General features: G+C 50.7%; 2 protein-coding genes across 2 annotated transcripts in view; one reads left to right on the top strand and one right to left on the bottom strand.

The window, feature by feature from the left end:
• The window catches only part of RBBP5 (RB binding protein 5, histone lysine methyltransferase complex subunit), a 118,398-nt gene that overhangs the window by 36,133 nt on the left and 66,378 nt on the right, over positions 1-15,887 (bottom strand). The window lies entirely within an intron of this gene.
• Positions 1-15,887, top strand: part of CNTN2 (contactin 2) — a 61,347-nt gene that overhangs the window by 23,410 nt on the left and 22,050 nt on the right. The window contains exons 2-6 of the mRNA XM_075910507.1: positions 4,761-4,867; positions 11,432-11,576; positions 12,582-12,757; positions 13,878-13,973; positions 15,006-15,215. Of these exons, the coding sequence (XP_075766622.1) occupies positions 4,813-4,867; positions 11,432-11,576; positions 12,582-12,757; positions 13,878-13,973; positions 15,006-15,215 (682 nt within the window). The 5' untranslated portion in view covers positions 4,761-4,812. The remainder of the gene's footprint in view (positions 1-4,760; positions 4,868-11,431; positions 11,577-12,581; positions 12,758-13,877; positions 13,974-15,005; positions 15,216-15,887) is intronic.

Genomic DNA, 15,887 nt, shown 5'->3' with positions numbered 1-15,887 from the left:
TGGAGATGAGCCATATCCACTCTGATTCAATTCGCACTCCCATCTCTGTATCCCTGCCTTTCTTTGATTTTCGCTGCCAGCATCTGAGGAAGTGAGCTGTGTCTCACAAAAGCTTATGCCCTAATAAATCTGTTAGTCTTCACAGTGCCACTGGACTCCTTGTTTTTGCCAGAAGGAAGCTGGCAGTTTGGCACAAGTAAATATGCAGAGCCTCAAACCCTCTCCTTCTATGCCGAGAGCTCCTGTCCCATCCCGCCCACTCGGGACTATTGTTTGCTCACGCTCCACACCGAGGAAAGGCGGAATGGAATTTCCCTTCATTCGAATGCAGCATCCATATTTTATAAAGCAGAAAAATGTGATGCGCAATTAAAACCAGAGAAGTGACAGATCAACGGATGTGCTCTCAGCAAGCCTCACCTGCTGACGCGATCAACCAAGTGCATCTTTCTACCGCAATAGGGAGGATGTCCCTGTGGGTGCAACACTGGACAGGGACTCAAGAGAGCTCTAGGCAAGCGTTTCTCAGCTTTTTCAGGTTGGAGGCACTCCTTATTGAAAGTCAATATTTTTGTGACGTCCTTCCATGTATTCTAATCATAAGAGTAAAATACGTATCAGTGCACAGCCCAGATAATTCGTGTGTGCATGTTTGGAGAGCTGATTGAGAGTACTTGGCCTGCACGGGGAATGAGATCTTCTTTGCTGTACATTATAATAAAACCGCCACCATCTCATGGCTCCTCTAATTGCCCTTTGAGACCCACCAGGTGAGTCACACTGATCTATGGGACGCAGGAGTGTCGCATGTTATAATAATGATACGAGTTACCATAGCGCCTAAGAGGCCTCGGCGTCAACCTGGACCCTGCCATGCTAGGCACTGTATAGACACAGAACAAAGAGATGTTCCCTACCCTATGGCACTTACGACAAGATGCAAACAGGTCAGTCGGGCAGTACAAGGGAAGCACTGGTCAGCAAAGGGGTCTCCGCACGACACTGGGGGGCTTGAGTCTCATTTACAGCAAGGCTGAATTCCACAAGAGTGTCCTACAGCAACTTTGATATACTAGACTCAGACCCTTAATTGCTCTGTCTCTCAAGACCCCACCCGTAAAACAGGGATAATGAGTCTGAGGAAGTGGGTCTGGCCCACGAAAGCCTAGGTTACTCGACTTAAGACTCGACTCGGGTTCATTGTTTGTGACTTGAGACTCGACAATTTTGTTAAATCGACTTGGTGAAAAAATTGTCCGAAAATGCCGATATTGATAGCTTGTACAAAAGTGACTTGACATTTTTTTAAATTAAGACTTGAGACTCGACTTGGGACTTGACTCGAAAGTGACTTTAGGGACTCGAGACTCGACTTGAGACTCAACTTGGACTTGACAATGATGACTTGAACACAACACTGCTTTAAAGTGCTACATAGTTTTTCCTTTTGTTTTAGCAAGATAAGACTAACACGGCTACCTCTCTATTACTATTCCCACCCTTTGTCAGTCTTGTCTATTTAGACTCTAAGCTCATTGGGGTAGGAACTATCTCTTATTAGGAATCTGTACAACACCTACCACACCCTCATGCTCCTGTCTTGGTTGGGGATTCCAGGCATCGCCTTAACACAAACAGACATCACCACCAGTATGCAATGGCACAATCGCTGTGGACTTTCATAAGTTTCACACATCATCAAAAGCAAAGGTCTGATCCAAACCCTTCTATCCCAGCTCTCCAGAACACTGGGACAGTTTACATCTGGATCCAATCTTCTCTTCCCCAAGCTCAAATAGCATAGACTGTTCATCCTGGGGAGGAGGTAAGAAGCAGAAAGAATGGAAGGGATTTTTCAAATCCCAGGTATGCGTGTGTGGCATGAGAGAGATGATCTTCCCACCCTGTAAATCACACGAGCAGATATACCCAGGCAACAGCGTTTCCTGTAAGCCAGGTGCTTGTGCAACTGTTCAGGAGGGATTCCAATGCCGCTCAGCTGATTAGCAGAGTGTCCAGAGCTAGGTTTTTTGTTTCTATTGGTGATGCACATTCACACATGCCTCAGTGCCCATAAAATTTATTCCACACATGCATGGAAAAGATTAGAGGGAACATTGCTGTGGAACCAGCTATGTAATCAGGCACGTGTGTTTCAATTATCTATTCGTGCAGCAGCAGTGCCTCTAAGCCAAAGACTCCACAGTACAGGGCACTGGACAAACATAACAAAGAGACCTTCCAGTCTAAGAGGACAGAGTAGGTGGGTGCAGAGGGCGTAGGGATCACCAGGGGAAAGCGATAGCGCAATGAATGGTGGATAAGCAGCAATCACAGCAAAGCAGCTGCCTCCCCTTTGTGGAGTGGTTTCGATACGGGTCTATTTGGGGTTCACTTTAAGAGGCTCCCCCAAGCATACTGGACTAAGGAGCAAGCCCCTGCATGTGGTTTTTTAAAAGTCATTTTTGTTAAGAGGAAAAAGGAAATGAGCGCAGCTTCAGTGTTCTTGTGAAAGGGAAATGGCCAAGCCAATTGAAGCTGGTCAGGTGGCAAATCTAGTTCAAAATGATGCACAAGCAGCAAGACTCGGAGATTGCCAGGTGTGCGCGGTGGGCTCAGGGGAATGTTGCAGCAGGAGGAGGTAAGACGCTGCTGCAGGCTTTTTTGACCCCATGGAGAAGGTGGGAAAGAGGGAGTGTGCTTTGAAGACTGCTGCAGCCACTAACACCATCACTGCATCAGCAAATGCCCCAGAGCTCCCATGCCTCCTGTTTTAACTACTCACAGGCTTCACTGCAGAGAAATACAAGATCAAGTAGGTTGCAGCAAAGCCTCTAGGAAGACTCCCTAAAATGTCACCACCGAGCATGACAGCTCAACTGCTCCATCTCGTAGTACCCCACTCGCTTTGATAAATGAGCTGGTCCATTCCCCCCCCCCCCCCCCAGCCCAAAGGGACACGGGACACAGTTCACAGGCTGATTCACACACATTCCACCAGGCACAAGCTCCATGTCCACTTGGTCTCTGTCCCTGGGGACAGAATTTCACGGCGCCTCCTGCTGGTTCCACTGGGAATTAACTGTTCTCAGGACACAGCCCCCTTCAGACCTACGGATGTTAAACTGCAAATTGTATCAACTACACGATTAGTGGATACGGGGGCCCTCCACAGAGCCACAGCACGAGCCGACTGGAGCTGGGACTGAGGAGTCCTAGCTCGTGGCAGCTCTGGACTGCTGCGCCTCTGCATTTTAAATGTAGTAAGAACCACTGGGCTCTTACTCCATACTGCTCTTTCCTAGCTCATGCCAGGTCCAGTCGTCCCTCTTCACGGTGGCCTGGGCTGGCTGAGGGCAGGGGCTGCTTTGGCAACAGCCGCCCCATCCCCCCCTTGCTGCTTCTGATAGAGGCAGCAGCGTGGTTAGGGGGAGCAGGCGGCAACACGGAGACAGTGGGGGGGGGGAACCAGCTTTTAAGTCGGCTCCCCCCAGCACCAGCTCCTGTTTCCTCTCCCGCTTTTCTGCCTGTCATACAGAGGCAGAAAGAGGCGGGGGGAGCGAGTAGTTTAGAACTCCGTTCAACTACCCGAGAAGCTTATGCTTAGTCAGCTACTCACTCACATCCCTGTTCTGGCCGGTGTCTCACTCATTGCTGCTCCACGCTCTGCTCTGGACCCGTGCTGCTCCCAGGATGATGGTGTCCTGTTGAGGACACTACCCTCTGGCAGTGCCCACCACCCTGGTCTCTTGCCCCCCTTCTGGGGGTATCAGCAACCCACAGCCTTGCACCTGCTACTGTGATCCACTGCAACCTCCCTGCAGCAGCAAGCCACAGTCTATAAAGGCCACCCGAGTGTGGCAAGGTGCGGTGCAAGGGCAATGGAGGGGACCCCCCACATCTCTGGGTCCCAGACCAGGGACCCTCTGGTGGCAGCCTTGTCCTGCCCTCCTTCACTCGCCCTCTACAGCCTCCTGTTCCCTGTGACCCCGGCACCCTCCTAGCCGTTAGATCGAAGCCTGCAGCCTGGCAGGTATCAGGCTGGAGCCTCCCTCCTGCTCCTCTGCCCCTGCCCAGCACGGCTCCTTCAAAGGTGCTTCTCCCTGGGAACTAGCCCTGGTCAGGACTCCACTGCTCCCTGCTTGGCCGAGCAGTGCCTTATAAGCAGGGCTGCCCCCAGCAAGCCGCCTCCTCACTGGCTCCTTCCCTGACTGGCCAGAGTTCTGCGCTGGACCCTTCCTGCCTGCTTCCTTTGGCTCATCTGTGGACCACGCGGCAAGGCACGGCCTGCCCATGAGGCTAAGGAGAGAGAAATAAATTGAGAGGGGATCTGAATGGGAAATGTTCAGGTTAGTAGCAGTGCCCAGAGGCAGAGCTGATCAGAAGTGGTTTGCTTGATTTTTTGGTTTCGGGTTGGATTTTGGTTTTCATGGATTTTTCACCAAAAAATGAATTTTCACCAAATTAATTTTTGTGCACCTCCCCCTCCAAACCTGAATATTTTTGGTGTTTTGAGAAAAACCTGAAGAATCTAAGTAATTTTTTTCTTTTGGGAGACAGAGACAGAGCGCGTGTGTTTAAGGGTAGAGACGGGGGGCGGGGGTGATTTTCCAAACTACAGGGTCATCCGAGAGGGAAAATGGTTCTTCATCACGCAGAAGGACACTCCTCATAGGGAATGCTCCACACCAGAGAGACAGCCAGTGGGAAATTGGCCTGCCCAGTTGCTGGGAATAAATCTACTTTTCCTTCCCTTTCAGGGTCCCTGTCTCTGTTCCTCAGTAAAGACAATCCTCACCCTAGAGGCACAGGATGGGAGCTCCCATGGAATTGGTTTTCGTGTCATTAGCCATCATCACCTTTACAGGTAAGAGGTAGCCCCTCAGCCTGGGAGTGCATGCCTAGTGGAGGTACTGACTGACGAGTAGCAGAAACACACTGGCTGGGGAACCAGCTAGGTTGTTTGGCTCCTTTCCCACCTGGAATTATTTGGGGTTCACCTGAAAGGGCTCATCTAGCACGAATCACGTGTTCGGCACGTGGCTCTCACATGGCTTGTGGCTGCATCTTGGGAGGCATTTATACAGCTCAGGAGCATGGCTTTCACGCTGAAGGTCCGATTGCACCCATCTGGGAGCGGGGAGGGAACGTACAGCACACTGCAAACGGGCTGCCCGCTGTGAAATCCTTATGCAACACTTACATCCCACTTTAGCAAGTGGAGCGTAGATTTGTTCTGGCCTCCTGCATAGGTGTGACTGTCACCGCAGCGGCCAATCGCACTGTTGGCCCAGCCGCCTCTGTTGGCTGCTTTTCCAGGGAGGTGTTTTCCATCGTCTCCTTGATCTCAAGGCATTTCAGGCTGTGCTTTAAAGGGACATCCTCTCAGCAGGGAGATGGTTCCTTCAGACATTTGAGAATTAGATCATGCCTTTGAGATCATTCATCTGCCCGGGGAGAGGCTGCTCTGCTGTCCTTTATAAATATCTAATGACCTTTTAACATCCTCTGGGTCCCTCGGGCGGGGCAGGGCTGACCTAGATCAGGAGGCTATTCCAAAATATGTCTGACCCAAATATGGTGGACCCAGCAAGACAGGGCTGGGTTCTCACCCTTAACTAGCTGCGTTTGTGAGACTTCATGGCTGTGTCTACACTGGCAAGTTATTCCGGAAAATCAGCCGCTTTTCCGGAAAAACTTGCCAGCTGTCTACACTGGCCGCTTGAATTTCCGGAAAAGCACTGACGATCTAATGTAAAATCATCAGTGCTTTTCCGGAAAAACTATGCTGCTCCCGTTCGGGCAAAAATCTTTTTCCGGAAAACTGTTCCGGAAAAGGGCCAGTGTAGACAGCACAGTACTGTTTTCCGCAAAAAAGCCCCGATCGTGAAAATGACGATCGGGGCTTTTTTGCGGAAAAGCGCGTCTAGATTGGCCATGGACACTTTTCCAGGAAAAGCGCTTTTCCGGAAAAGCGTCCTGCCAGTCTAGATGCGCTTTTCCGAAAATGCTTTTAACTGAAAACTTTTCCGTTAAAAGCATTTCCGGAAAATCATGCCAGTGTAGACGTAGCCCACCTGTACTCGGGCAAGGGCTAGAAAGAATGAGGCACTAGAAAACTCAAAGGGGATCTTCTCTAGTGACCTTGAAACTTTTGATGCAACGGATCCCCATAACTAAGAGAGGGGACTAGCACCTCATGGTGAAACCCCTCCAATGGAGCCCACAGGGAATTCAGGACTCCTGGGTTCTCTTCCCAGCTCTGCTGCTGGCAGCCTTGGGACCCAGGCAAGTCACGTCCCCTCCCTGAAAATCGGTCACATGAGGGTAAGGGCCTCACTTGAGTGCCGAGAAGATTACAAGCTTGTAACACGCAGAGAAAAATCTCTGATGAACTGCGTTACCAGAGTGCAAAATATTACTGGGAGTCTAAAAATATCCCTGCTTCTCATCGCTGAAAAGAAACCTTAGAAAATGCATGAAGTCTGTTACTAACCAGAGCTGTGTGCACTTGCTCCCACAAGAAAGCTTCTCTTTACAAGTCACTGCTTTGGATTTTGGTTTAGTCTGCCTGGTCACATTTGCTGTAAAACCAATTTGTTTCCCAGCTCTCTCACACGCCAGGCTTCTGGCTGGGGGCATGCCATAAAGCAAGGCATAGAAGCTGTCTGTGCTTTATAATTGCTGCTGACGCAACTTTGAATTGGATAGCCCGACTGCAGCATTGACGCTGTCCTCCTATTCCCCCCTTTACTGTGCGCAGGGCCAAAGAATCTAACCTCCCAGACAGCTGGTCTTTCCAGATCTGGCATTCAGCATGGTCTGAGCAACAAGAAGAAAAATCAAACGGGCAGAAATCAGCTAGTTCTGCTACACAGGGTGGGTTTGGTGCAGGCCCCTCCCTGCTCACTGCAGTGGAAAAGGAGTTGGAGGCCATAGTTTTGTCTGTTTCCATAATACACAATGTAGCTTTGTGATATTGATAGAGGTGGCTAGGCCTGTGGTGTAATATTTCACACTCGGAGCCACAACACAAGTCCGAAAAAAGTTGAATCTCTAAGTATTTCTGCCGCTGTTTTTCCAGACCGCGCGATTATCTGGGTGCTCTAGTTTTCATCTTTTTCCTGTTTATTCTGTCGGATTTATTTCCTCAAGTGAGATCCACTTTGCTCAAAGGCAGCATTTGAGATACAGTTTTTCTTGCCCCCTTCCACCAGCTGTATGGCCTAGGGCACCAAGTTGAGAGGTCAAGTAAGGGAGCAGCTGTCCCATTTTTCATGGGACAGTCCCAATTTTGACTGGGTCATCCTGCTTCCTGTGAACTAATTTGGCAGGACATGATTGTGCCTCAAAATATCCTTGGGGCTTTTGAAAATTTGCATCTGGATCTCATGACCCAGCGATGCAACCTCCTGCTGTTGTGATAAGAGGACCTTGTCCCACAGGGCGAGGTTTCAAAAGCGACAGGTCGAAGGTGAAGTGGCTTGCCCAGGGTCCTACGATAGAGTCAACCTGGCTCCAGCAGACTTAGAATGTTTTTCAGAGAGCCAGCCGAGTAAGTTTGTAACGGGAAAAACTTTAAAAAACAACAAATAGTCTAGCAGCACCTTAGAGACTAACAAAGCATGTAGATGATTTTTTTAAAGAATTATCTGTCTTCCTGGGTGCCGATCCCTTCACCCCAACCCAGCGAGAGCGTTAACACCTTTAACCTTGATCTGCTCATATTGCTGAACAAGTGAGACCTGGTCATATCTCCCAGACACGTGGGAATCATGGACACCACCTTGTCTGAACTTCATGCACTCTTCCAATATAGAAAATCAATGCCTGAGCATTGCAGACCACCACTGAGAAGGGCAGTAGAGGATAGCAACAATGTTTGGGTGGCATTAAAAGGAAAGATCAGCCAGGCTTGGCTTTTGTAGCTTAGGAAGCAGCACCTAGACACAGAACAATGCATCTGAGCATTAACAACATGACTTTTCAATGAGAAATATATAGAAATCATTTGCCATTCATTACTTAAATTCTAATGACTTAAATGGAAATCTGGCTGCGTACTTGTTAAGCCTCAGTACATTGGCTTTTTACTATTGAAATGTATTAACACGCAGCAGTCTTACTAATTCTGCCTTTAACCCTGATTATTTTATCCGCTGACCAGCATAGAGCAATTTCCAGTCGAGAGCAGCTCAGCAAGTCTGCTACTGGCAAGGCCAGGAGGAGAAATTCCCGGCTTCTGGAGGGGGCTATTCCAACAGCAAAATGGGGGCATCTGCATAGATTTGGGAAGGGGCTATGAAGTCCCATAATACCCAATTTCCTCACCTCTGGGACAGATTGTGATGCCAGTGGGGCTACTACCATTGTAAGTTACATGGGGGGGGTTCACACAAGTCAACCTGTCCTTGTGTGTTTGGCCACCGATACCCAGTCCCCCACAAAGGGTCAGTTTGAGTCCAGCTCATTTGCAGTCGGATGCCCCAGCACGGTACGGGGGCTCAGTGGGAGGACTCAGCTAATTGGATAATATCCAGGCACCAGTCGGCAGGCACAGCAGTAAGCAGCCAGCTGTTCAGAAAGGGCTTAGCCAATTAGCGGCGTTCCTCTCCCCTCTTGCTCCCATCCCTATATGCCATGGTAGCCGGGACAACAAACAAGAACCCTCTGAACCACAGGTAAAGGGCGTGCAGACCCAGAGGAGGCCTGCTGGGTATTTCTCAGCTGAAATTCACTCTTGCATAAAACATGACACTTATCAGAGGCGCTTCATTGGATCGGTGGTCCTGCTGCATCCTGCAGAGAAGGAGACAGCCTGACGGCTGGCAAGATAGCATAAGAGAGTTATTAATTCAACTACAAAGCCCTCAAGGAGCTTCCGCCAATCACATCCTGATCTCGGTGGGGTGGGAGCTTTCCCTGGCTTATCAGTTTGGGGCAGATGGGCCTCACACTGAGGCGCTCACTGTCTGGTTCAGCTGGTGGAATGGTGACAATGAGGGGGAAAACAACACTGATGGTTGTGCCCTCACCAGCTGCTTTTGCCGTTATGCATCACAGGCTGATTTGTATTATTCATAGTATTTAGATGACCATTTTTATGACGTGCGCCCAGGAGGGAGACTCTGTCAGCGTTTCCATTTGTCTTGAGAGCAAGGTCAAATTCCTCAGTCTTGCTGATGACATAATGCTTTGCGCTTTTCAGCCACGGTGGGTAAGAGACCTCCCCTCCATTTTGCAGAAGGGGAAACTGAGGCCCAGACCAGTGACGTGACTTGCCCAGAGCCAGAAACAAAAAACACTGATTCCCAGTGCAACTCCCTCTCCAGTTAGGCCACACTCAGTCTCTGAATATAGAAGCTTCAGGGGGCAGCCGAGTTAGTCTGTACAGGATAAACTTAAAAAACAACAACAAATGGTCTGGTAGCACTTTATAGGCTAACAAAACATGTAGATGGTATCATGAGCTTTCATGGGCACAGCTCACTTCTTCAGATGACTGGAGTTTTGAGTTTGGGATGTCCAGACACAAAATAAATAGGGGAGAAAGGAGGGGAGGGGGAGGAAACAAGAAGCAGAAGGTATGTAAATATCAAAGGGAAAATCAAACAGGCAAAACCAGATATAGAAGCATTTGTGAGACTTACAGTAAATCAAATCGAGAAGGCCCCTTCTCCATTATGAAACAAAGAGGTGAATGGAAAGGAAGAGGGGCAGCTAGCAGAAATCAAGTCAGGTGGCATTGCTTTATACAAGGGAAAGGGAGCAAAGCATGAAGATTCAAGTGCTGACCCAAGAACCTTTCCCCTGGAAGGCAAACACTATGGCTACACCAGTAACATCTCACTAGACCTACCTATCTTATGAACCACCATAGTACTTTTAAAGTTTTTTGGGTGTCTAAAGATACTAATAGGTGCCTAGTGAGGTTTTCAAAAGTACCTACACGTGGCTAACTCCTTCATTTCAATAGGCCGCTAACTGCATCTGTAAAAATCTTTACCTTTAAAAATCCAGCCCTGCATTTCTAGACCATCTGTGGACTCAGCCCCACTCAAGGAGCAGTCCTCTGATTGACTGCTTCATATTCAACTGTCCAGTCCTTGATGCAGATCACAAAATCACAAACTGCCCACACTTTATTTCCACTGAGCAAATGGCTTGATTTTGATCTCACCCAGTTTTTTATGGTGGGGTAACTCCATTGGTAAGATCTGCTCCCAATGTATGCAGCTGTGAGATCAGAATCCAGCCCATCACATCTGAACACTGCCAAGCAACCCTGGCACTCACCCCCTGCTGGTAGGCAAAACAGATCTAACCATGACTGCGTGTTCAGTGACTTTGCATGGCGGCTGGGAAAGGAGGGTTTCCAGGTCCAGAAAGAGGTGGTGACACTGGGATGAGATGATTTACCCCCGAGCCCGAAAGGGAGGCAGGACAGAATCATGTTCTCCAATCTAACTCCTGCCTAACACTCATACCTACCTACTTCTCGGGCAGAGGGCGAATTGGAGGAATTAATTAGGTGATGTTCAGATGACAATATCAGGATGTAAGTTGCCATCACAAAGCTGAACTTGGCAGTGTCAGAGCCAAGAATAAAACTCAGGGGGTATGTCTACACTACCCCGCTAGTTTGAACTAGCGGGGGTAATGTAGTCATCCGCAGTTGCAAATGAAGCCCGGGATTTGAATTTCCCGGGCTTCATTTGCATGAAGCTGGCCGGCGCCATTTTTAAATGCCGGCTAGTTCGAACCCCATGCCGCGCGGCTACACGCAGCACGGAGTAGCTAGTTCGGATTAGGCTTTTAATCCGAACTAGCTGTACTCCTCGTTCCACTAGCGGGGTAGTGTAGAGATACCCAGGGATACCCAGCTCCTACTCCTGTGGCCAGTCCACTGCTCCATGCTACCTCTGCATTACCCTTTCATTACTGCTCTTTGCCTGCTAATCCAACCGCCTTAACCATTTGTTGTTTCCTAAGTCCTGCTGCCCACTCCCAAACAGCGCTGGCAGAGGGAGAGTGAAAAGATGGTGTCAGAGGCCCATACATGTCAGAATATAAACCTCCCAACGGCAGGGCTAGATTTTGGTTGGGCCATGCTGACCAATGGATGGGGTTTTCAGGTTGCCATGGCTTTTAGTTAGCATGGTACTTCCCCTCCTATCAGGGGAAAAAATGTGAAACCAGAAATTAAGTCGGTAGGAAAAACCCAACCTCTGAACTAGAGATGAGGCAAAGTTCTGACCCGGAACTGAACTCTTCAAAATCCAAGGGGACTTGGCTGTGGGATTCTGGGATAGGCCTCCCTCTCTAGCTGCACTTGTGTCCCTTTTAAAAACGGTTTGACCAAAGTTTGTTCCACAACCTCTCCTGGAGGAGCTGAGCTCAGCAGGATTTCTCTCATGCTGCTCCCTCGCAGGACGGTGCCCGGCCCACGGTACCATAAGGAACTATGGGCCAATCTTTGAAGATCAGCCAGTCAACATCCTCTTTCCTGAAGGCTCCACAGAAGAGAAGATAACATTGGCTTGTCGCGCAAGAGCCAGCCCTCCTGCAACTTACAGGTGAGGACAGCTGCCCCCATTTGCCTGCCCTGCATCCCTAAATGCCCTGCTACTGCACCAAAGTGCTTTAGAGAGACAGATTATGGAAACACCTAACACAACTGTCGTGGGTTTGGACTACAGCAGGAGAGGAGCCTCCTCTATCCACACCAATACTACCTGTCCTCCTTGTGCTGTAGGGTTTTGTTATGAAGAGCCCTGGAGGAGTGGTGTGTAGGACAGAGTCTTGCACAGCGAGGTCAATGCAGCCCAGGTCGGTAATAACAAAGTTGTTACCGCTTGCCGGCTGTTTGTAGCTCCTATGCAGAATGAACTGGTGGCCATTTTCTAATGAAGTCCCCTCAGCCCTCTCCTCAGAGAGGGATATAGAGTCAAGCCCTCTCACCTGTGAAGGGCAACTGAGCCACTGTCTGGGACCTATCCCCCTCCCAGAGCAGGACTGGGACATGGTAGCTGGGCAGCTTGCCCGGCCATTGTCCATTCTTTAAAGTTCTCCCCCCTCCCCAGCACTTTCCACCTGTGTTCACTTCACACATCATTAGGTTTTGTTAAAAAAAAGTTAAGGTGGACACTAGCTGCCTCGTCTACGTGTTGTCCCCGCACGTCCCTCCTAAATCGCTGTGGGGCTTTTAGTCTCTGCGTAATGCCAGTGTCAGCCATTCACAACAGAGAAATCCTCCGTCCCACCAAAACGTTTGAAAGTCATGAGTTGAAATTCATTTGGGATCAGAGGAATAAACAGCAGGACAGCATGGGCCTGATAATCTGGTGCTTCTAGCCTGGTTTCCCTCCCTTAACAGTAGAGGTGGCTGAGAGAGAATCCACCTGGTTCCTATTGTCACCTAGCACAGTAAATATTGACTTCATCTAGCAGTAGATACAACAGACCTTACAATGCACCCCATTGCATCCCCCTCATACCAGGGGCTAGTCAGCACACTTTGGTACCAGCGTGAGGTGACCATGCAGCTGTGATCGTTTCCTCCTCCCTCTCTCCCCCTCCAGGTGGAAGATGAATGGCACAGAAATGAAGATGGAGCCAGATTCCCGTCACAGGCTGGTTGGAGGCAATTTGGAGATAAGCCACCCAGTAAAAGCGAAGGATGCTGGGTCTTACCAGTGCCTGGCATCCAACCCCATGGGTACGGTTGTGAGCCGAGAAGCCTACATCCGCTTTGGCTGTAAGTCCCTTGTTCATCTCCGCAGTGCAAATGGAAGGCAGCTACTGCACAGGGGGGAAACCAAACCTCCCCCTGCTGACATAGGAAGATAAGGGAGATGTTTCCGTAGCCCCCCATGGTTAGTGGGCTGGATGCAAAAGGCTTCTGTTCCAGTGTCTTTCTACCACTTTTTCCTTTTCAAAATATATTCGTTCAGTGCCGTGACGACAACTGACGCAAGGGCCATTTATGCCTCTGTTGGGTCGGGTAAAATATACATGAACTTCTACTTTTGCACACTCAGTACCTAATATCATGTCCTCAATTAAATCTTCTAGAGCAGTGGTCCCCAATGCGGTGCCCGCAGGCGCCATGACACCCGCTGGGGCATTTATGTGCGCTCACGGAATGACATGGGCTGGCCCCGCCCCCGGGAGCATGGCACATGCGCGGTGCCGGCCCCGGACGCGCGGTGCATGGGCAGCCCCTGCCCTGGGCGTGCGGCACATGAGTGGCTCCTACCCCGGGTGCACGGAACATGCATGGTGCTGGCCACGGGCGCGTGGCGCATGGGTGGCCCTACCCCTGGGCATGCGGCACATGAGCGGCCCCACCCCCGGACGCCCGGTGCATGAGCGGCCCCGCCCCTGGACGCCCGACAGCCCCAAAATGTTGGGGACCACTGTTATAGAGCCTTCCACTAATGGGAAAGGACCTGCCCAAGCCTTGTGGTGCAATTAATTCAATGCACCACCAGGAAAAGGGTCTCGGGAATGGTCTTTGGACCCCCATTTGGAAATCCAGGTGTTTTGCTGAAGAGGTGAGTGCATGGGCCTGGAGGGGGCAAGGAAGGCAGAGGATCATTCTCCAGCATCTCCTGCTGGCCACCCAATGAGGCAGTGCTGGCTGCGTTCTTGCAAAGGCAGCTCATGACCATGGCTTTTGGGGGCAGCAGTCTCTGTATGAGTGACAGGCCTCCCTGCCCTGCCACCGTGCAGTTCTCTCCTTGGGAATGACATGAGCAATGCTCCCTCCAGAACCACACCGCGGGCCTCCCCTGTGGGCCCGACAAAACCCGATTACAATGGAACGTACCCCCTGGGCAGGCTCTTCACTTGCTGGTTTCACTGTGTCTGTTTAGTTTTGCAGGAATTCTCCACAGACGAGCGAGACCCTGTGAAGATCACCGAGGGCTGGGGAGCCGTGTTCCCCTGCAGCCCCCCTCCGCATTACCCAGGTAAGAGAGTGGCGGTGAAGGCAGGGGTGGGGAACCTTTTTTGAGTCGGGGCACTGACTCACAGAAAAATCAGTCGGGGGCCGCACACAAGTGAGAAAGACACTGCCCATGTTCCCCTCGTACAGCCGAGCCTAGGGGAGGTGCAGGCTAGTTGATTTTTGTGCTTCAGCACCACGGTGGGGCAGTGCAGGAGCTGGAGAACCAGCACAGGCTCCACAATGCTGGGGGAAGCCCTGAGCCTTAGGGGCTGGACCAAAGCACCTGGGGGCAAGAGGTTCCCGACCCCTGCACTAGAGCAAAGGGGATAGCAGAAGTAAAAGGGGTTTGCGGGATTGCAGGTGATGCTTGAGGTGACCTCATATGGTGAGAATGAGCCAGACCCATGGGCCTGGCCCTTTCTTGCAGGGAATTCTAGGGGAGCCCATTTTCAAGTGTTACCTTTGAGTTCAAGTCTTGTCAATCAAAAGGGGCCATGTGATGGGGCTGGACAGGATGACCACCATGCATAGCACAACTTAGGGTCAAGTCTCGTCCCAGTTTGGGACATAACCTTCTTGGTTCAGCCTGCTCTGGAGGCAGTCCAGGGTAGGGATGTAAGCGATTAGTCAATTGTCCGATAAGCAACTTGACTTGACTAGTCACTTCCCTCCACCCTTGCTGCCTCTATCAGAGAGAGGCAGAAAAGGGGGGGAAACAGGAGCCGGTGCAAAAGTTGGTGTGTCCTCCCCTCCCCCCCAAGCACCATCTCCACTCCGGGGTAGGGGAAGCAGAGGCATAGCGGGGGACCGGGCGCGAGCCGGAAATCAGCTGATTCCCAATTCACACCTGGTTCTCCCTCCTCTCCCCCCCCTTAGTGGCGCTTCAGCCTTTTAATTGTATTAAGAGCTTAATGGCTCTTAATACATTTTAAAGGAAGAGCCGCAGCAGGAAATTCCATCGACTAGTTGATTCGCTGATTAAACGCCATTGAACATCTCTCGTTCAGGAGAGCCAGCTTTTCTCACACCTCACCGTTGACTCTCTCTCATGCAGGCCTGTCCTATCGATGGCTCCTGAATGAGTTTCCCAACTTCATCCCAGCAGATGGAAGGCGCTTTGTCTCGCAGGTGACAGGAAACCTTTACATTGCCAAGACAGAGGCCTCGGACCTGGGCAACTACTCCTGCTTTGCCACAAGCCACATTGACTTCATCACGAAGAGCGTCTTCAGCAAGTTTGCCCGGCTCAACCTTATGGCGGAGGGTCAGTGTTCGAAGGCCGTTGCATGGGAACACGGTGCCCTCAGAAGCCAATTCCTAGAGAGGGAACAGCTCTCCAAGATAAAGTAGGAAAGAGGGGAACTAGATGTTCCTTTCCTCTCTGGGTCCCTTGGCCAAATCCTGCCCCAGTCAGGAGTTACGGATAGTGACTGTTACCTGGTGGTCTCAGTTGGTTGGTGGTGGTGTCTGCCTCACAAAAGTGCCCTCGCATTGGCACTGCTGGGCTGTATCAGCCGAGAGTGAACCGTCATGGCTCCTGAGAAACTCTCATTTATTGCAGCTGTAGGAGTGGCAGACTCCTCTCTGCGGGTCACCGGCTGCCTCAGGCTGCCTCCACCTCCAGCAAGAAGGCTGTAATGGGGATTGGTCTGCAAGGGGCCTTCTCATGGGTCACGCACAGTTGCGGCAGCTGTGTTCAGAGAAGTGCCAGGGCTGCTGCTCCTCCGACACCACTCCCAGCCCCAAAAGAGGGTGAGATGGTGGTGAACCCTGACCCCACACACTCCCACAGACCTGGCGAGCTGCCCATGGGGGAATTAGCTGCACCGCACCAGAAGGTTTTATGCCAAGTTCACTGGCAGCATGACCCAGCCTCACCCTAAACCTCTCACCACGTAGCCGGAGGACAGATACGTTAACAGGCATCAGTGGGAGA

The sequence above is a fragment of the Pelodiscus sinensis genome, chromosome 27, assembly GCF_049634645.1.
Source record: "Pelodiscus sinensis isolate JC-2024 chromosome 27, ASM4963464v1, whole genome shotgun sequence".
Classification (NCBI taxonomy): Eukaryota; Metazoa; Chordata; order Testudines; family Trionychidae; genus Pelodiscus; species Pelodiscus sinensis.
Note: the sequence above shows the minus strand (reverse complement) of the source record. Positions and strands in the feature narration are given on the sequence as shown.